Source organism: Pristiophorus japonicus, chromosome 11 (genome assembly GCF_044704955.1).
Source record: "Pristiophorus japonicus isolate sPriJap1 chromosome 11, sPriJap1.hap1, whole genome shotgun sequence".
Lineage (NCBI taxonomy): Eukaryota > Metazoa > Chordata > Chondrichthyes > Pristiophoridae > Pristiophorus > Pristiophorus japonicus.
Window position 1 is genome coordinate 85,233,281 of NC_091987.1, and position 22,441 is coordinate 85,255,721.

Below are 22,441 nucleotides of genomic sequence, written 5' to 3' on the forward strand. Positions count from 1 at the left end.
GAGGAAAGAATGTTCCATGGAAACTCGGGGGCCAAGTTTCGACCGACCCGTAGAATGGTGCACCTGCGAGAGGTCCGCCGACTTTCTGGAAGGAAAAGCGCACCGAATACTTACCTCGGGATTCTCCACGATGATCAGGCTGCTTTGGACTGGGTGCAGCGCAGCAGAAGCAGTGGGGGGGCGGAGCTACAGCCTCACCACCCCTCGCCTCGCCGCTGCCCAAACTCGGGCCTCACCTCGCCACCACTGCTCTTACCTAAAGGCCTCCTCACCGGCCCGCCTAAACACCTCCTCCGTGATGGGGCCGCCCGACCACCTCCTCGGCAGCGGGCCCCACCGGACCACCTCCTCGACGGCGGGGCACACCCGAGCTCTTCCCCTTGAAAATGTAATCAGGCAGGCAGGCAGGGCTGAGTGTGGGCCGTGTGCTGCTGGAGGGCTCCCGGTGCTCCCCAACGCATAGGTGCTGCAGTAGGTGAGGTAGGAACTTATAATTTTTTATTTATTGATTGATTTATTGATCATTTATTATTGATGATGGTTCTTTGTTTTTAAAAGTGAAGTGTTTCATGCTTTGGAAAATCCTCTAACTTCCCTCTAACTTCACTTCCCCCTCCCCTTAACTCTGGCTACCTGCACCTGATTGCTAAAGCGTCCGCAAGGTTTTTCTGAACATATCAAAGTGGGCATTTACTCAGGCCTAAGTTAGTTTGGAGTAACTTTTCACTGTCTAAACTTACTTAAATGGCCAAAACAGGCATTAGTGTCTGGTAACGCCCCCTTTTGGAAAAGAAAACTGAACTAAAAAGAAACTGAACTAACCGACTGAAACTGGAGCAAACTAAATGGGGAGAATTACGATTTCTAGGATACTCAAAAAAAAAAACTAGTTGTTCCAAAAAAATAGGAGCAACTCCTGTTGAAACTTGGTCCCTAGATTGTCTATTCTGAATTTCTGTCTTGTACTGACAGTGATGAGTTTTATTATCTCCTTTTACAGAATATTAGAAGGGGAGATTTTCAGACAGAAAGCACAAACCAAACATCACATCAAGATCTGACGGAGTCAATCGATTCTTCAGGACCTGAATATCATCGGCCTTTGAAAGTGGAAGGAGAAATGTTTGTCTGTTCTGCCTGTGGGAAAAGATTTCAAACATCAGTGTGACTGGAAAAGCACCGAGACATACACACCCGAGTGAGTGTTCCAGTGCACTGCCTGTGGAAAGAGCTTTAACCAGTTACACAGTCTGAATAAACATCGCACCATTCACAGTGGAGAAAAACTGTAAACGTCTTGTGTGCGTGGGCGAGGCTTCAACCGATCGTCCAACCATGGAGAGTCACAAGGACACCCGCACCATGGAGAAACCGTGGAAATGTGGTGACTGTGGGAAGGTATTCAGATCACAATCTGAGCTGGAAATTCATCGACTCAATCACACTAGGGAGAGGCCGTTCACCTGCCCCGTGTGTGGGAAGGGATTCACTCAGTCATCCAACCTTGTAGTTCACCAGCGAGTTCATACTGGGGAGAGGCCATTCACCTGCTCCATGTGTGGGAAGGGATTCACTCAGTCATCCGACCTGCTGAAACACCAGCGAGTTCACACCGGGGAGAGGCCATTCACCTGCTCCGTGTGTGGGAAGGGATTCACTCGGTCAACCAACCTTTTAGCTCACCAGCGAGTTCACACCGGGGAGAGGCCATTCACCTGCTCCATGTGTGGGAAGGGATTCGCTCAGTCATCTAACCTTGTAGCTCACCAGCGAGTTCACACTGGGGAGAGGCCATTCACCTGCTCTGAATGTGGGAAGGGATTCACTACATCATCCACCCTGCTGACACACCAGCGAGTTCACACTGGGGAGAGGCCATTCACTTGCCCTGAGTGTGGGAAGGGATTCACTACATCATCCAACCTGCTTGAACACCAACGAGTTCATACTGGGGAGAGGCCATTCACCTGCTCTGAGTGTGGGAAGGGATTCAGTCAGTCATCCAACCTGCTGATACACCAGCGAGTTCACACTGGGGAGAGGCCATTCACCTGCTCTGAGTGTGGGAAGGGATTCACTTGTTCATCCGACCTGGTGAAATACCAGCGAGTTCACACTGGGGAGAGGCTATTCACCTGCTCTGAGTGTGGGAAGGGATTCACTTGTTCATCCAACCTGGTGAAACACCAGCGAGTTCACACTGGGGAGAGGCCATTCACCTGCTCTGAGTGTGGCAAGCGATTCACTCGATCATCCCACCTGCTGAGACACCAGCGAGTTCACACTGGGGAGAGGCCATTCACCTGCTCTGAGTGTGGGAAGCGATTCACTCGGTCATCCCACCTGCTGAGACACCAGCGAGTTCACAAGTGACTGCAGGGGTTGGAATCTGTTGTTATTACTGCTGTTAATCACATCCTGACTGAATCATGTTCATTCTGACAGTTGTGGTTTGTTTCTGCTGATGTTAATAACCCTATAACTGGGCTGGACTTTAATATTCTGGATATATTACTGATTGTGTTCTCGGGGCTGCAGTGTCCATTTAAGAAACACTGTGTGTTATCTTTCCCCTTAATTCAGCGACTCTCAACAGAAAGTTAGTTTACAATAAAATTATGAACTTTTACTTGAATCCTAAACTGATCTTTGGTACAAAATCTACAATAGTGTGTGAAAGTTTCCACTGAATAAAATCTCCAATTAGAAAGAGCTTGCTGACAATTCTCACTGACTTGCACATTACACACAGTGGCCCCTCCATTATCCACCAGAAAGAAGGGGAATGGGAATTAGTGGGGAATCAGTGTCCCCAAATGTTGCCCCTCCCATCTGGTGTAGCAATCCCCTTGGCACGGGAATGGAGACAAGTCCAGACCAAAACTGTGTGCAGTACTCCAGGTGTGGTCTTACCAATACCCTGTACAATTGTAGCAGGACTTCCCTACTTTCATACTCTATCCCCCTTGCAATAAAGGCCAGCATTCCATTTGCCTTCTGATTACTTGCTTTACCTGCATGCTAATCTTTTGAGTTTCATGTACAAGAACCCCTCGATCCCTCTGCACTAAAGCATTTTGTAATCATTTCCATTTAAATAATAATTTGCTTTTTTTACCGACCAAAGGAGCTAACCTGACATTTTACCACATTATAGTCCATCTGCCAGATTTTTGCCCGCTCATTGAGTCTATCTATATCCCTTTGTAGATTCTTTGCGTCCTCCTCACAACTTGCTTTCCCACCTATCTTTGTATCATCAGAAAATTTGGCTATGTTACACTCGGTCCCTTCATCCAAGTCATTAATATAAATTGTAAATTGTTGAAGCCCCAGCACTGATCCCTGTGGCACCCCACTAGTTACAGTTTGCCAACCGAAAAATGACCCATTTATGTTGACTCTGTTTTCTGTTAGGTAGCCAATCCTCTATCCATTCTGATATATTGCCCCCAACCCCTTGAGCTCTTACCTTGTGCAGTAACCTTTTGTGTGACACCTTCTCGAATGTTTTCTGGAAATGCAAATATACAACATCAACTGGTTCTCCTTTATCCACTCTGCTCGTTACATCTTCAAACAACTCCAGCAAATTTGTCAAAACATGATTTCCCTTTCATAAAACCATGCTGACTGCCTGACTGTAGTATGATTTTCTAAATGTCCTGCTACTACTTCCTTAATGCTGGACTCCAGTATTTTCCCACTGAGATGGTAGGCTAACTGGTCTATGGTTTCCTGCTCTCTGCCTCCCTCCTTACTTGAATAGGGGTGTTACATTTGCAGTTTTCCAGTCCGCTGGGACCTCTCCAGAATTCAGGGAATTTTGGTAGATTACAACCAGTGCATCCACTATCTCTGCAGCCATTTCTTTTAAGACCTTAGGATGCATGCCATCAGGTCCGGGGGACTTGTCGAGCTTTCGTCCCACTTGTTTGCTGAGTACTTTATCTCTAGTGATAGTGACTGTTTTAAGTCCCCCCCACCACCCACCCCCTCACACCTCACCACCACAATAGCTCCTTGATTATCAACTGTTGGGATGTTTTTAGTGTCCTCTACCGTGAAGTCCAATACAAAATATTTGTTCAAAATCTCTGCCATTTCCGTGTTTCCCGTTATTAATTCTCCAGTCTCATCCTCTAAGGGAACAGTGTTTACTTTAGCCGCTTGTTTCCATTTTATATACCTGTAGAAGCACTTACTGTCTGTTTTTATATTTCTTGCTAGTTTGCTCTCATATGCTATCTTCTCTGTCTTTATCATTTTTTTTAGTCGTCCTTTGCTGGTTTCTAAAAATTTCACAATCTTCTGGCCTTCCACTGTGCTTCGCAATATTATATCAGACAGGAGGGGATTGGTGTCAGTGACTGTGGGGTTGGTTTTTTCAGACAGGAGAGGATTGGTGACATGGGATCATAGCAGTTTACAACACAGAATGAGGCCATTAGACCCATCATGTCTGTGCGGCCGAAAAAGACCTATCCAGCCTAATCACACTTTCCAGCTCTTGGTCCGTAGCCCTGTAGGTTAACGCACTTCCAGTACATATCCAAGTACTTTTGTAAATACGATGAGGGTTTCTGCCTCGACTGTTCTTTCAGGCAGTAAGTTCCAGACTCCCACCTCCCTCTGGAGGTTATGCTCGAACTGTGTAAAACACTAGTTAGGACACAGCTGGAGTACTCACACAGTTCTGGTCATTACATCACCCTATTGGGCCAGCCCGGGCTCACCCTATTGGGCCAGCATATAAGGCCAAGTATCCAGCAGAGAAAATGAGCAGCTCATTGATTTTATTCTCAATCTGCGCACAGTGGGTGCAGAACTGAACCAACCTTGTAAGCTGGAAATGCATCGTCACAGTCACACCAGGGAGAGACCATTCACCTGCTCTATATGTGGGAAGGGATTCACTCGGTCATCCCACCTGCTGAGATATCGACAAGTTCACAAGTGACTGCAGGAGTTGGATTCTACTGTTATTGCTGATCGCACCCTGACTGAATCATGTTAGTTCTGTCAGTTGGGGGTTGTTTCTGCTGATGTTAATAACCCCTATAACTGGGCTGGAGTTTAATGGTTCGATATTTCAAATAACAGAGTGTGTCGATATTTGATGTCTCCACTATAAGAGGAGACTGATTTATGTCCTATTACCAACTGCTCCATTTTGGGCCTTTTCTCCTTTCTTACTCTGGATTATTTTAGTTCTTATACCTTCGGTTACTCTCAGGGGCAAGTCCCAGTTTCCCATACCTTCCAGAGTTGATCCCTTAGCCTTGGTATCCAGGGAAGGTGTTGATAACACGCCCAGGATCACTAAACATAAAACCCAGTCTGTTCATCACCTTCAGATACTGGACTTAGCGTGTGCCCCACAGCATCTCTCTCACCTTCGATGTGTGAATGGAGCATCTCGCCTGCAAACCTGGTTTCAATTTAAATTTGAAACCACTCAGCAAATGTATTTTTAAAAATATGTGCATATAAACTGATCACGTCAAATAATTGCCGACTGTTTAGAGTCAACAAGATGAATAAGTAAACACATCACAGCCCAATAAACCAGCTCTATATTCACAGGAGAAAGTCTGTTATCTAACTCCTCGAATGTCAGTTGGTGAGATGAACGACTGAATCACTTTCCATGTACAACACCATCCATTCCCACTGTCCCCACATTTACAGTGTTGAGTCAGGTGGGTTCACGAGTCTCACAGGCTGAACGATTGGTTGAGGGTGTATCCACACACACAACATGTGTCCTGTTTCTCCCCGCTGTGATTGGTGTTTTTACAAAGACTGATGAGAAGGTGATCCTGATCAATCCGGGAATCTGTCAAATCTTGAGGCGATGTTTGGATTGAGTTTCCCAGCTGCAGATCCTCCCCTTCTAATACCCTGCAAATAAATGGTGGTTACAAACATTGTTACTTTAAATACAGGATAGAGATACAGAACAGACAATTCTAGATTCTACAGAACATTCTGTCCCCTCCTGTCTCCCCTAAGCTGTAAATTCCTTATTCTAGACACTCTCCCTCCATCCTCACTGTCTAAATTCAACATTCCTTTCATCGTCTGAGATTTATTATCTCCAGAAAATGCTGAACCTGGCTGGGTGCAATTCCACAGACATTAGTTAACCTCTAGTGCCTCACCGTCAGTCGACTCAGTGAGTGCCAGCAGGATTTCCACTGTGGTAGGCATCACAGCCTCAAATCCTGTCCTCAAATGACATCCACACACTTCCCAGTTGAGTTCACTGGATCGGTATGAAGAGCAGGGACACTGGCTGATTTTTACTCATATTTAGCCCAGTGGTACTGAGGACAATTATAATTCCTGAACTGCTGCCTTGGCTGAGATCAACTAACAGCCCAGATCACGGATCGAACTTGGGAACTTCCCAGTCAGTACTGCATAGTGTTCTAAAATTTTTGGGGGTTGAGGGAGGGTTAGAACAGAATATTTTGAAACAAATTTTATTCCACCTTTCATTGAAATCTTCGTCACTGGAACATCAAAAACAGTGAGACATTTTAGAAAGGCTCAAGTCACTGAAATAGACAGCTTTACAATCACTGCACAGTACAGAAGGGAGTGACTGTTAATGGGAGCTCTGTTAGTGAAGTCCTCCAACACCCCAAGATAAATTGGACTGTCCCTTTAACTATAAATAGGCAGAGAAAGGGGAGTCGCTGCCCCTTTAAATATTTGCCCCATTCCCCCAGGCAGTGGGAGGAGGAACAGCGCGCAGTCTCTTTATATCCTGACCCAGCAAGCACCGCCGGATAGGCTGCCGCAGGGTCCAAAAGTCCACAAAAAATGTATACATCTGGTGTAGCAGAACAACTGAAAAGCGCACACACAGAACCTTTGCTATATATATATATATGTTTGTGTGTGTGTGTGTGTGTAAACAAAACACATCATTCTTAATGTTTGCCAGTCAATACCACAGATAAATTATTATCTTCAGCAATTCTTTTTCAGCATTTTATTTCCTTTTATGTAAAATGTAATTGCAGACTGTGGAATATCTTTACCATTTATTGATAACCCATTGTCTTGTTGTTCTTGTATAGAAAGTGATGTCACACTGACCATTCTGTTACCAAGGTGACCATGTCTGTCCGCAGTATTCAGTGGGAAAGGGGATTAAATCACACTGAGGATAATGAGCAGCCCTCCACCAGTCTCTGAGCTTTATTGTCCAGTGATCACCTCACCATCACACAGAAGCTCCTGAGATTTACCTCCATGTGTGATAATTGGTGCCAGTGATGGTAAAAGTGAAGCTGTACCTATACCTGCCGTGAGGTTAATAAATCTCTCATTCTCTCACTGGTTATGTCCTTCGGTTGGGAAGGAATGAAACACTTGCAACTATCCAGCGAAATTTGCTTAATTTCTGTCTCCAGTCTTGTGTTTTCTGACTCTTACTTTCACTGTTTCCTCCCCAACCATTTCCAATATTTGTGGACATTGTTTCGTGCCGCAATAACTAAGACATGGTCGAGGGTCAATAAACTGAGACAGGGTCTAGTGTAATATAAACAGAGACAGGGTCTAGTGTAATATAAACAGGGACAGAGTCTAGTGTAATATAAACAGAGACAGGGTCTAGTGTAATATAAACAGAGACAGGGTCTAGTGTAATATAAACAGAGACAGGGTCTGGTGCAGTAATAACTGAGACAGGGTCTAGTGTAATATAAACAGAGACAGGGTCTCGGGTAATATAAACAGAGACCGGGTCTAGTGTAATATGAACAGAGACAGGGCCTACTGTAATATAAACAGAGACAGGGTCTCAGGTAATATAAACAGAGACAGGGTCTCGTAACATAGAAACATAGACAATAGGTGCAGGAGTAGGCCATTCGGCACTTCGAGCCTGCACCACCATTCAATAAGATCATGGTTAATCATTCACCTCAGTACCTCTTTCCTGCTTTCTCTCCATACCCTTGCTCCCTTTAGCAGTCAGGGCCATATCTAACCCTCTCTTGAATATATCTAATGCAACAACAACTCTCTGCGGTTGAGAATTCCACACGTTAACAACTCTCTGAGTGAAGAAGTTTCTCATCATCTCGGTTCTAAATGTCTTACCCCTTATCCTTAGACTGTGACCCCTGGTTCTGGACTTCCCCAACATCAGGAACATTCTTCCTGATTCTAACCTGTCCAGTCCCGTCAGAATTTTATATGTTTCTATGAGATCCCTTCTCATTCTTCTAAACTCCAGTGAATACAGGCCCAGTCAATCCAGTCTCTCCTCAGATTTCAGTTCTGCCATCCTGGGAATCAGTCTGGTGAACCTTCGCTCCACTCTCTCAATAGCAAGAACATCCTTCCTCAGATTAGGAGACCAAAACTGAACACAATATTCCAGATAAGGCCTCACCAAGGCCCTGTACAACTGCATTAAGACCTCCCTGCTCCTATACTCAAATCCCTAGCTATGAAGGCCAACATGTCATTTGCCTTCTTCACCGCCTGCTGTACCTGCATGCCAACTTTCAATGACTGATGTACCATGACACCCAGGTCTCATTACACCTCCCCTTTTCCTAATCTGTCACCATTCAGATAATATTCTGCCATCATGTTTTTGCCACCAAAGTGGATAACCTCACATTTATCCACATTATACTGCATCTGCTATGCATTTGCCCACTCACCTAACCTGTCCAAGTCACCCTGCAGCATCTTAGCATCCTCCTCACAGCTCACACCGCCAGCCAGCTTAGTGTCATCTGAAAACTTGGATATATTACACTCAATTCCTTCATCCAAATCATTGATGTATATTTTAAATAGCTGGGGTCCCAGCACCGAGCCCTGCGGCACCCCACTAGTCACTGCCTGCCATTCTGAGAAGGACCCGTTTATCTCTACTCTCTGCTTCCTGTCTGCCAACCAGTTTTCTATCCACGTCAATACATTACCCCCAATACCATGTGCTTTAATTTTGCACACCATAGAAAATAGGTGCAGGAGCAGGCCATTCAGCCCTTCTAGCCTGCACCGCCATTCAATGAGTTCATGGCTGAACATGAAACTTCAGTACCCACTTCCTGCTTTCACGCCATACCCCTTGATCCCCCGAGTAGTAAGGATTTCATCTAACTCCCTTTTGAATATATTTAGTGAATTGGCCTCAACTACTTCCTGTGGTAGAGAATTCCACAGGTTCACCACTCTCTGGGTGAAGAAGTTTCTCCTTATCTCGGTCCTAAATGACTTACCCCTTATCCTTAGACTGTGACCCCTGGTTCTGGACTTCCCCAACATTGGGAACATTCTTCCTGCATCCAACCTGTCCAAACCCATAATATGGTGGAATTCTGCATTAGGATGGAGAATGAAACAGTTAATTCAGAGACCATGGTCCAGAACTTAAAGAAGGGTAACTTTGAAGGTATGAGGCATGAATTGGCTAAGATAGATTGGCTAATGATACTTAAGGGGTTGACTGTGGATGGGCAATGGCAGACATTTAGAGACCGCATGGATGAATTACAACAATTGTACATTCCTGTCTGGCGTAAAAATAAAAAAGGGAAGGTGGCTCAACCGTGGCTATCTAGGGAAATCAGGGATAGTATTAAAGCCAAGGAAATGGCATACAAATTGGCCAGAAATAGCAGCGAACCTGGAGACTGGGAGAAATTTAGAACTCAGCAGAGGAGGACAAAGGGTTTGATTAGGGCAGGGAAAATGGAGTACGAGAAGAAGCTTGCAGGGAACATTAAGGCGGATTGCAAAAGTTTCTATAGGTATGTAAAGAGAAAAAGGTTAGTAAAGACAAACGTAGGTCCCCTGCAGTCAGAATCAGGGGAAGTCATAACGGGGAACAAAGAAATGGCAGACCAATTGAACAAGTACTTTGGTTCAGTATTCACTAAGGAGGACACAAACAACCTTCCGGATATAAAAGTGGTCAGAGGGTCTATTAAGGAGGAGGAACTGAGGGAAATCTTTATTAGTCGGGAAATTGTGTTGGGGTAATTGATGGGATTGAAGGCCGATAAATCCCCAGGGCCTGATGGACTGCATCCCAGAGTACTTAAGGAGGTGGCCTTGGAAATAGCGGATGCATTGACAGTCATTTTCCAACATTCCATTGACTCTGGATCAGTTCCTATCGAGTGGAGGGTAGCCAATGTAACCCCACTTTTTAAAAAAGGAGGGAGAGAGAAAGCAGGGAATTATAGACCGGTCAGCCTGACCTCAGTAGTGGGTAAAATGATGGAATCAATTATTAAGGATGTCATAGCAGCGCATTTGGAAAATGGTGACATGATAGGTCCAAGTCAGCATGGATTTGTGAAAGGGAGATCATGCTTGACAAATCTTCTGGAATTTTTTGAGGATGTTTCCAATAAAGTGGACAAAGGAGTACCAGTTGATGTGGTATATTTGGACTTTCAGAAGGCTTTCGACAAGGTCCCACACAGGAGATTAATGTGCAAAGTTAAAGCACATGGGATTGGGGGTAGTGTGCTGACGTGGATTGAGAACTGGTTGTCAGACAGGAAGCAAAGAGTAGGAGTAAATGGGTACTTTTCGGAATGGCAGGCAGTGACTCGTGGGGTACCGCAGGGTTCTGTGCTGGGGCCACAGCTGTTTACATTGTACATTAATGATTTAGACGAGGGGATTAAATGTAGTATCTCCAAATTTACGGATGACACTAAGTTGGGTGGCAGTGTGAGCTGCGAGGAGGATGCTATGAGGCTACAGAGTGACTTGGATAGGTTAGGTGAGTGGGCAAATGCATGGCAGATGAAGTATAATGTGGATAAATGTGAGGTTATCCACTTTGGTGGTAAAAACAGAGAGACAGACTATTATCTGAATGGTGACAGATTAGGAAAAGAGGAGGTGCAACGAGACCTGGGTGTCATGGTACATCAGTCATTGAAGGTTGGCATGCAGGTGCAGCAGGCGGTTAAGAAAGCAAATGGCATGTTGGCCTTCATAGCGAGGGGATTTGAGTACAGGGGCAGGGAGGTGTTGCTACAGTTGTACAGGGCCTTGGTGAGGCCACACCTGGAGTATTGTGTACAGTTTTGGTCTCCTAACTTGAGGAAGGACATTCTTGCTATTGAGAGAGTGCAGCGAAGATTCACCAGACTGATTCCCGGGATGGTGGGACTGACCTATCAAGAAAGACTGGATCAACTGGGCTTGTATTCACTGGAGTTCAGAAGAGTGAGAGGGGACATCATAGAAACGTTTAAAATTCTGACGGGTTTGGACAGGTTGGATGCAGGAAGAATGTTCCCAATGTTGGGGAAGTCCAGAACCAGGGGTCACAGTCTAAGGATAAGGGGTAAGCCATTTAGGACCGAGATAAGGAGAAACTTCTTCACCCAGAGAGTGGTGAACCTGTGGAATTCTCTACCACAGGAAGTAGTTGAGGCCAATTCACTAAATATATTCAAAAGGGAGTTAGATGAAGTCCTTACTACTCGGGGGATCAAGGGGTATGGCGAGAAAGCAGGAAGTGGGTACTGAAGTTTCATGTTCAGCCATGAACTCATTGAATGGCGGTGCAGGCTAGAAGGGCTGAATGGCCTGCTGCTGCACCTATTTTCTATGTTTCTATGTTTCTTGTGTGGGACCTTGTCAAAAGCCTTTTGAAAGTCCAAATACACCACAATCACTGGTTCTCCCTTGTCCACTCTACCAGTTACATCCTCAAAAAATTCTAGAAGATTTGTGAAGCATGATTTCCCTTTCATAAATCCATGCTGACTTGGACCGATCCTGTCACTGCTTTCCAAATGCGCTGCTATTTCATCTTTAGTAATTGATTCCAACATTTTCCCCACTACTGATGTCAGGCTAACTGATCTATAATTCCCCGTTTTCTCTCTCCCTCATTTTTTAAAAATTGGTGTTACATTAGCTACCCTCCAGTCCATAGGAACTGATCCAGAGTCGATAGACTGTTGGAAAATAATCACCAATGCATCCACTATTTCTTGGGCCACTTCCTTAAGTACTCTGGGGTGCAGACTATCAGGCTTTGGGGATTATCGGCCTTCAATCCCATCAATTTCTCCAACACAATTTCCTGACTAATAAGGATTTCCTTCAGTTCCTCCTTCTTGCTAGACCCTCGGTCCCAGAGTATGTCCGAAAGATTATGTGTCTTCCTTCATGAAGACAGAACCAAAGTATTTGTTCAATTGGTCTGCCATTTCTTTGTTCCCCCATTATAAATTCACCTGAATCTGACTGCAGGGGACATACGTTTGACTTCACTAATCTCTTTCTCTTCACATATCTATAGAAGCTTTTGCAGTCAGCTTTTATGTTCCAAGCAAGCTTCCTCTCATACTCTATTTTCCCCCTTCTAATTAAACCCTTTGTCCTCCTCTGCTGAATTTTAAATTTCTCCCAGTCCTCAGGTTTGCTGCTTTTTCTGGTCAATTTATATGCCTCTTCCTTGGATTTAACACGATCCCTAATTTCCCTTGTTAGCCATGGTTGAGCCACCTTCCCTGTTTTATTTTTACTCCAGACAGGGATGTACAATTGTTAAAGTTCATCCATGCAATCTTTAAATGTTTGCCATTGCCTATCCACCGTCAATCCTTTAAGTATCATTCACCAGTCTATTTTAGCCAATTCACATCTCATACCATCTAAGTTACCTTTTCTTAAGTTCAGGACACTAGTTTCTGAATTAACTGTGTCACTCTCCATCTTAATAAAGAATTCTACCATATTATGGTCACTCTTCCCTAAGAGGCCTCGCACAACACGATTGCTAATTAGTCCTTTCTCATTACCCAGTCTAGGATGGCCAGCCCTTTAGTTGGTTCCCCGACATATTGGTCCAGAAAACCATCCCTAGTACACTCCAGGAAATCCTCCTCCAGCGTATTGTTACCAGTTTGGTTAGCCCAATCTATATGTAGATTAAAGTCGCCCATGATAACTGCTGTACCTTTATTGCACGCATCCTGCTGTCCCCAACCTCACTACTACTGTTTGGTGGTCTGTACACAACTCCCACTAGCGTTTTCTGCCCTTTGGTATTCCGCAGCTCTAACCATACAGATTCCACATCATCCAAGCTAATGTCCTTCCTTACTATTGCGTTAATTTCCTCTTTTACCAGCAATGCTACTCCACATCCTTTTCATTTCTGTCTATCCTTCCTGAATGTTGAATACCCCTGGATGTTGAGTTCCCAGCCTTGGTCACCCTGGAGCCATGTCTCCGTAATCCCAATCAGATCATATTCATTAATAGCTGCCTGCGCAGTTAATTCGTCCATCTTATTACAAATACTCCTCGCATTGAGGCACAGTGCCTTCATGCTTGTCTTTTTAACACACTTTGTCCCTTTTGAATTTTGCTGTAATGTGGCCCTTTTTGATTTTTGCCTTGGGTTTCTCTGACCTCCACTTTTACTTTTCTTCTTTCTATCTTTTGCTTCTGCCCCCCCATTTTACTTCCCTCAGTCTCCCTGCATAGATTCCTATCCCCCTGCCATATTAGTTTAACTCCTCCTCAACAGCACTAACAAACACTCCCCCTAGGATATTGGATCCAGTTCTGCCAAGGTGCAGACCATCCGGTTTGTACTGGTCCCACCTCCCCCAGAACTGGTTCCAACGTCCCAGGAATTTGAATCCATCCCTGCTGCACCACTGCTCAAGCCACGTATTTATCTGAGCTATCCTGCCATTCCTACTCTGACTAGCAAGTGGCATTGGTAGCAACCCTGAGATTACTACCTTTGAGGTCCTATCTTTAATTGAATGCCTAGCTCCCTAAACTCAGCTTGAAGGACCTCATCCCGTTTTTTTAACCTATATCGTTGATACCTATATGTACCACAACAGCTGGTTGTTCACCCTCCCTCTCCAGAATGCGCTGCAGCCACTCCGAGACATCCTTGACCCTTGCACCAGGGAGGCAACATACCACCCTGGAGTCTCAATTGTGGCCGCAGAAACGTCTCTCTATTCCCCTTACAATAGAATCCCCTATCATTATAGCTCTCGCACTCTTTTTCCTGCCCTCCTGTGCAGCAGAGCCACCCATGGTGCCATGAACTTGGCTGCTGCTGACTTCCCCTGATGAGTCATCTCCCAACAATACCCAAAACTCTGTATCTGTTTTGGAGGGAGGTGACCACAGGGGACCTCTGCACAACCTTTTTTCCACTGCTCTTCCTGATGGTCATCCATTCCTTATCTCCCTGTGTAACATTTGCCTGCGGTGTGACCAACTCACGAAATGTGCTATTCACGACATCCTCAGCATTGCAGATGCTCCAGAGTGAATCCATGTGTTTAATATAAGCAGGGACAGGGTCTAGTGTAATATAAACAGTGACAGGGTAAAGTATAATATAAACAGAAACAGGATCTAGTGTAATATAAACAGAGACAGGGTCTAGTGTAATATAAACTGAAACTGGGTTTAGTGTAATATAAACAGGGACAAGGTCTAGTGTAATATAAACAGGGACAGGGTCTAGTGTAATATAAAGAGAGACAGGGTCTACTAATATAAACTGAAACAGGGTCTAGTGTAATATAAACAGGGACAGGATCTAGTGTAATATAAACAGAGACAGGGTCTACTAATATAAACTGAAACAGGGTCTCGTGTAATATAAACAGGGACAGGATCTAGTGTAATATAAACAGAGACAGGGTCTACTAATATAAACTGAAACAGGGTCTAGTGTAATATAAACAGGGACAGGATCTAGTGTAATATAAACAGAGACAATGTCCAGTGTAATATAACTAGAGACAGGGTCTAGTGTAATATAAACTGAGACAGGATCTAGAGTAATATAAACTGAGACAGGAACTAGAGTAATATAGACAGAGACAAGTCTAGTGTAATATAAACAGGGACAGGATCTAGTGTAATATAAACAGAGACAGGGTCTACTAATATAAACTGAAACAGGGTCTAGTGTAATATAAACAGAGACAAGTCTAGTGTAATATAAACAGAGACAAGGTGTAGTATAATATAAACAGGGACAGGGTCCAGTGTATTATAAACAGAGACAGGATCTAGTGTAATATAAACAGAGACAGGGTCCAGTGTAATATAAACACAGACAGGGTCTAGTGTAATATAAACTGAAACAGGGTCTAGTGTAACATAAACAGGGACAGGATCTAGTGTAATATAAACAGAGACAGGGTCTACTAATATAAACTGAAACAGGGTCTAGTGTAATATAAACAGAGACAAGTCTAGTGTAATATAAACAGAGACAAGGTGTAGTATAATATAAACAGGGACAGGGTCTAGTGTATTATAAACAGAGACAGGATCTAGTGTAATATAAACAGAGACAGGGTCCAGTGTAATATAAACACAGACAGGGTCTAGTGTAATATAAACAGAGACAGGGTATAGTGTAATATAAACAGAGACAGGGTATAGTGCATTAATAACTGAGACAAGGCTGAGTTTTACACTAGAAACAAGTCTTTAATAATTGAAATATTTTTTTTGCAATAATAACTGAAAGAGGTGATAGTATCACACTAACAGAAGCCGGGTCTACTTTAACAATATCAGAAACATACTCTATTGAATACAACAGAGACAAGATCTATAGTTATAATAATAGAGGTGTGCACTAGAACTGGAATAACAGGGGCAGGTTATTTTCCAATCATAGCAGAGACCGGGTCTAGTGTAACAATTCCAGATACAGGGGCCCATACAATAAGAGTGGAGACAGGGTCCAGACAACAAATGCATGGCCCACTGAGAGAGTAACAAAGACAGTGTTTGATCCAATAATAACAGAGGCAGACTCGAGTGTTATACTGAACACAATGCTGGATCTAGTGTGATGGTCACACAGCCAGTATCTAGTGCAACAAAACAAAGATTGGGTCTCATCTAATAGTGTGTGCAAGTCAGGGCCTATTGCTATAATCTCATTCACCCATCACCCCTGTGCTCACTGACCTACATTGGCTCCCAGTTAAGCAACGCCTCAATTTAAAAATTCTAATCCTTGGTTTCAAAACTCTCCATGGCCTCACCCCTCCCTATCTCTGTAATCTCCTTCAGCCCCACAACCCTCCAAGTTCCCTGCGCTCCTCCAAATCTGTCTTCTTGACCATCCCCGATTTTAATCGCTCCACCATTGGCGGCCGTGCCTTCAGCTGCCGAGGCTCCAAGTTTTGGAATTCCCCAAAACCTCCACCTTCTCTTTCAAGATTCTTTTTAAAAACTACCTCTTCAATCTGTCCTGATATCTTTCTCTGTGGCTGTGTCAAAAATGTTTTTTTATTGATATCATCTTGTGAAGCACCGTGAGAAGTTTCACTGAGTTAAAAGCGCTATATTAATGTAAGTTCTGATTGTTTTGTTGTTGCAGCAAATGCTTTGCCGAATGTCTAATAACAGAGTTGGGGCCCACTGCAGTATGAATGGGTGGGGTTAGTGTAATAAGACAGGCACGGTCTAGTGTAATGGGAACAGGGGACAGACCATGTCAGCCTTGGCTCAGTGGTAATACTCTCGGCCCTGAATCAGGGGGTCGGGGTTCAATTCCCAATCCAGAAACCCGAGCACATAATCTAGGCCGAGACTCCAGGTGCAGTACAGAGGGAGTGCTGCACAGTCAGATCATTGTCTTTCAGATCAGACATTGAACCGATGTCCCGTCTAGTCCCTAAGTTGGACGTAAAAGATCCCACGGCCACGATTTTGAGGAAGAACAGGCAGAGTTCTCCATGGTGTCCTGCACAATGTGTATCCCTCAACTAACATCACTGAGAACGGATTATCTTGTCATCATTACATTGCTGTTTGTGGGATCTGACTGTGCACAAACTGGCTGCTGCACTTCCTCCATTACAACTCCTCTCCAAGCCCCCCCCCCTAACTCCTCTCTCACCCCTACTCTCCAACCCCTCCTCATCTTCCATTCACTTCAATTGAAAAGAAATAGACAGGTTGTACCAGTGAGGATTTGTAACAGATTTACAACAGATTCTAGATGTTCTTAGAGTCCCAATCTTTCTGTCACTCGAGGAGTTAGATAACAGACTTTCTCCTGTGAATACAGAGCTGGTTTATTGGGCCTTGGTGTGGCTACATGTTCATCTTGTTGACTCTAAACCTTTGCCAATTATTTGATGTGATCTGTGTACTTGTATGTACTTTTTTATAAATACACGGAGTGGATTTAAATTTAAATTGAACCCAGGTTTGCAGACGTGATGCTCCAATCACACATGGAGCAGGTGAATGGCCTCTCCCCAGTGTGAACTCGCTGGTGTGTCAGCAGGGCGGATGACCGAGTGAACCCCTTCCCACACATGGAGCAGGTGAACGGCCTCTCCCCGGTGTGACTGCGTCGATGAGTTTCCAGCTCAGATGTGTAATTGAATCTCTTCCCACAGTCTCCACATTCCCATGGTTTCTCCATGGTGCGGGTGTCCTTGTGTCTATGGAGGTTGGACGATCAGTTGAAGCTTCGACCACACACAGAGCATGTGTACAGTTTCTGCCCACTGTGAATGGTGCAATGTTTTTCAGGCTGTGTAACTGGTTAAAGCTCTTTACACGGTCATTGCACTGGAACACTGTCACTCGGGTGTGTGTGTGTCGGTGCTTTTCCAGTCACACTGATGTTTGAAATCTATTCCCACAGACAGAACAGATAAACATTTCTCCTACTTTGAAAGGCCGCAGATAGTCAGGTCCTGATGAATCGCGTGACTCTGTCAGATCTTGATGTGATGTTTGGTTCACGTTTCCCGTCTGTAAATCCTGCCCTTCTAATACCTTGTAAAAGGAGTTTACAAAGGTCAGCACAGGATAGAAATTGACAGACAATCCTAGTTTCTATGGAATATTCTTTCCTCTCTTGTTCCCCAAAGCAGTAAATCCCTGTCCCACTCACTCTCCCTCCCTGCTCGTGCTGAAATCCAAACCCAATCGTAACATCTCCATCATTTCATTCCTCCATCCCCAGTTTTCTCCCTCCCTTTGCTCTGGTTGGGTTCAGTTCTACACCCGCTGCGTGCAGAGTGAGAATAAAATCAATGAGGCAATGATTTTCTCTCCTGGTCACTGGGACCCTGAAGCCCCGCCCACCCTCTGTTCCTGTACCAAGATGGCCGCGCATGCACTGTAGCCTGGGTCTGTCTCCAGGGAGAAAGTCACTAGCAAGGTGGCCACGCAGGAGCCCTGATCCCTCCCTGTCCAACATGGCGGCCAGTTACCTGGAGCGACGGGGCCTATCACTACGTTGCAAACTCGGGACCATTGGGCTCTTATTCGGGGCCTGTGGGCTTTTATTCAGGACCTGAGGCCTTTACCGAGAGCTTATGAAGCTGCTCAGCCCACCCAGGGGTCCAATTACTCCCCTGCACCCACAAGCTCCTACCACCTCGGGGAACCGTCTCTTCCGCCCGAGACCATCTCCACCACCCGAGACCATCTCCACCACTGGCACTGCACATGCTCAGAGTACAGTCCAGTCCTGCGCCTGCGCACTGGGCTCCCGTTGTCATTGATAGGGCACTTTCTGCCATGCGGCGGACTCTAGGTAACGATTCTTCCATTGAAAACCCTAATTGCTGAGCCAGTCTGGGGAGGGCCAATCAGCCCAAGCAAGGGCCACATAGTTCTGAGCATTCATCCACCCGAGGATCCCGTCGACCCGAGTATTAAACCACCCCTGCCATACAGATATAGAATTTACAGCATAGAAACAGGTCATTCAGCCCAACTGGTCTGTGCCAGTGTTTATACTCCATACGAACCTCTTCTCACTCTCATGATCTTATCCCATCCTGTCCCCATATCCCTCTATTCCCTTTTCCCTCATGGATACATCAAGCCTCCCCTTAAATGCTATCTGCTTCAACCACTCCTTGTGGCAACAAGTTCCACATTCTCACCACCCTCTGAGTAAATAAATTGCTCCTAATTCTTTATTTGATCTGTCAGTGACTATCTTATGTTTCTATCTCCTTGTTCTGACTCAGCCATAAGTGGAAACAGTTTATCCACATCTCCCCTATCAAACTCCTTCATATCTTTCTGGTCTTTTCTTACTCTCCCCTTTTCCAGAGAAAGCCCAAGCCCCAGCCCGCTCAATCTTCCCTGAGAGTTGCATCCTCTCAATTCTGGTAACATTCTTCTAAATCTTTTCAACATTTTCTCCAGTGCGTCAATATCCTTTTATAGTGTGAAGCCCAGAACTACTCACAGTGCTCCAACTGTGTCTAACCAAAGTTCAATATAGAGTAAATGTTACCTCTCTGCTTTTGTATTTGTATTCTGTTCTCGAAATGAGCCCAGTATTTTCTTTGCACTGTTTATGGCCTGTCCAAATTGTGTATTTGCTAATTTTTTGTGTCTTTTTTCCCAGGTCTTTTTATACCTCTCGTTCATTTAATTTCTTCCCTCCTAAGAAATAAGTGGTTTCCTTATTCCTTCTACCAAAATGAACCAGCTCATATTTCACAATGTTGAATTGCATCCCCCATTCCTCTGCCCACTTTGCAAGCCTGTTTATGTCTTCCTGTATTTTGGTGCAGCCCCCACACTATTAGTTACACCATCCAATTTGGTGTCATCTTCAAATTCTGACACCATACTCGAAGTTCTGAGTCTAAACCATGGTAAACAGCACTGGTCCCAGCAGCACAGATCCCTGTGGGACACCACATCTCACTTTCCACCAGTCTGAGAAACGTCCTTAAACTTCTACACTCTTATTTCTGTTTTGTAGCAATCTTTCCATCCATTCTTCTACGTGAATATGTACTATATATACTATCGGACTGCTTGACCAACATCCAGCACTGGATGGGTAGAAATTTCCTCCAATTAAATATCGGGAAGACTGAAGCCATTGTCTTTGGTTCATGCCACAACCTCCGGTCCCTTTCCACTGATTCGATCTATCTTGCTGGCAACTGTCTGAGGCTGACCAAGTCTGTTCACAACCTTGGTGTGATATTTGATCACAAATTGTGCTTCCCGTCTCATATCCGTTTTATCACTAATGCCACCCTTCATAAAATCGCCCGTCTCTGCCCTAACTCAACTTATCTGCTGCCGAAAGCCTCATCCATCACCTCTAGACTTGACTATTCTGATGCACTCCTGGCTGGCCTACCTAGTTCTACCCTCTATAAAATTGAGGCCATTCAAAACTAGGCTGCCCGTGGTCCTAACTCTCACCAAGTCCCATTCTCCCATCACTCCTGTGCTTTCTGACCTACATTGGCTCTCAGTTAAGCAACACATCAATTTCAAAATTCTCATCCTTGTTTTCAAATCCCTCCATGGGCTTGCTCCTCCAAAGCTTTATAATTTCCTCCTGCCCTATAATCTCCCAGATTTCAATACTCCGCCTATTCTGGCCTTTTGACCATCACCGATTTTAATTGCTCCACCATTGACGATCGCGCCTTCAGCTGCCTCAGTCCTAAGCTCTGGAATTCCCTCCCTAAATCATTTCATGTCTCCACTTAACTTCACTTTCCTCCTTTAAGTGTTCTTTAAAACCTACCTAACATGCAGGCGCAGCAAGCAATTAGAAAAGCAAATGATATGTTGGCCTTTAATACAAGAGGATTTGAGTACAAGAGTAAAGCCATCCGAATGCAATTATATAGGGCCCTGGGTAAGACTGCACTTGGTGTATTGTGTACTATTTTGGTCTCCTTACCTAAGGAAGGATACACTTGCCATCGAGGGAATATAATGAAGCATAGAAACATAGAAACTAGGAATGCACCACCATTCAATAAGATCGTGGCTGATCATTCACCTCAGTACCCCTTTCCTGCTTTCTCTCCAAATCCCTTGATCCCTTTAGCCATCAGGGCCATATCTAACTCCCTCTTGAATATATCTAATGAACTGGCATCAACAACTCTCTGCAGTAGAGAATTCCAGAGTTAACAACTCTCTGAGTGAAGAAGTTTCTCCTCATCTCGTTCCTAAATGGCTTACCCCTTATCCTTAGACTGTGTCCCCTGGTTCTGGACTTCCAAATATCAGAAACATTCTTCCTGCATCTAACCTGTCCAGTCCCGTCAGAATTTTATATGTTTCTGTGCGATCCTCTCTCATTCTTCTAAACTCCAGTGAATGCAGGCCCAGTCGATCCAGTCTCTCCTCATATGTCAGTCCCGCCATCCCAGGAATCTGTCTGGTGAACCTTCGCTGCACTCCCTCAACAGCAAAAATGTCCTTGCTCAGATTAGGAGAACAAAAAACTGAACACAATATTCCAGGTGAGGCATCACCAAAGCCCTGTACAACTGCATTAAGACCTCCCTGCTCCAATACTCAAATCCCCTAGCTATGAAGGCCAATATGTCATTTGCCTTCGTCTCCACCTGCTGTACCTGCATGGCAACTTTCAATGACTAATGTACCATGACACCCAGGTCTCGTTGTACCTCCCCTTTTCCTAATCTGCAGCCATTCAGATAATATTCTGCCTTCAAGTTTTTGCCACCAAAGTGGATAACCTCACATTTATCCACATTATACTGCATCTGCCATGCATTTGCCCTCTCACCTAACCTGTCCAAGTTACCCTGCAGCCTTAAAGCATCCTCCTCACAGCTCACATCGCCACCCAGCTTAGTGTCGTCTGCAAACTTGGAGATATTACACTCAATTCTTTCATCTAAATCATTGAGGTATATTGTAAATAGCTGGGGTCCCAGCACTGAGCCCTGTGGCACCCCACTAGTCACTGCCTGCCATTCTGAGAAGGACCCGTTTATCCCTACTCTCTGCTTCCTGTCTGCCAACCAGTTCTCTATCCACGTCAATACATTACCCCCAATACCATGTGCTTTAATTTTGCACACTAATCTCTTGTGTGGGACCTTGTCAAAAAGCCTTTTGAAAGTCCAAATACACCACATCCACTGGTTCTCCCTTGTCCACTCTAGTAGTTACATCCTCAAAAAATTATAGAAGATTTGTCAAGCATGATTTCCCTTTCATAAATCCATGCTGACCTGGACCAATCCTGTCAATACTTTCAAAATGCACTGCTATTTCATTGATAATTGATTCCAACATTTTCCCCACTACTGATGTCAGGCTAACCGCTGTATAATTCCCCGTTTTCTCTCTCCCCCCTTTTTAAAAAAGTAGTCTTACATTAGCTACCCTCCAGTCCATCGGAACTGATCCAGGGTCGATAGAATGTTGGAAAATGATCACCAATGCATCCACTATTTCTACGGCCACTTCCTTAAGTACTCTGGGATGCAGACTATCAGGCTCTGGGGATTTATCAGCCTTCAATCCCATCAATTTCCCTAACACAATTTCCTGACTAATAAGGATTTCCTTTAGTTCTTCCTTCTCACTAGACCCTCGGTTCCCTAGTGTTTCCGGAAGGTTATATGCTTATATGTGT

At 44.6% G+C, this 22,441-nt stretch overlaps 2 protein-coding genes and 1 pseudogene across 2 annotated transcripts in view; 1 reads left to right on the forward strand and 2 right to left on the reverse strand.

Annotated features, from left to right (window-relative positions):
- The window catches only part of LOC139276125 (NXPE family member 3-like), a 742,865-nt gene that overhangs the window by 520,809 nt on the left and 199,615 nt on the right, over positions 1 to 22,441 (reverse strand). The gene's annotated exons all lie outside the window — the stretch shown is intronic.
- LOC139276131 (zinc finger protein 850-like) overlaps positions 1 to 22,441 on the forward strand; it is a 94,237-nt gene that overhangs the window by 6,915 nt on the left and 64,881 nt on the right. The window contains exon 2 of the mRNA XM_070893657.1: positions 1,001 to 2,361. Coding sequence (XP_070749758.1) covers positions 1,336 to 2,361 — 1,026 coding nt within the window. The 5' untranslated portion in view covers positions 1,001 to 1,335. The remainder of the gene's footprint in view (positions 1 to 1,000; positions 2,362 to 22,441) is intronic.
- LOC139276130 (zinc finger protein 850-like) overlaps positions 17,165 to 22,441 on the reverse strand; it is a 171,333-nt pseudogene continuing 166,056 nt past the window's right edge.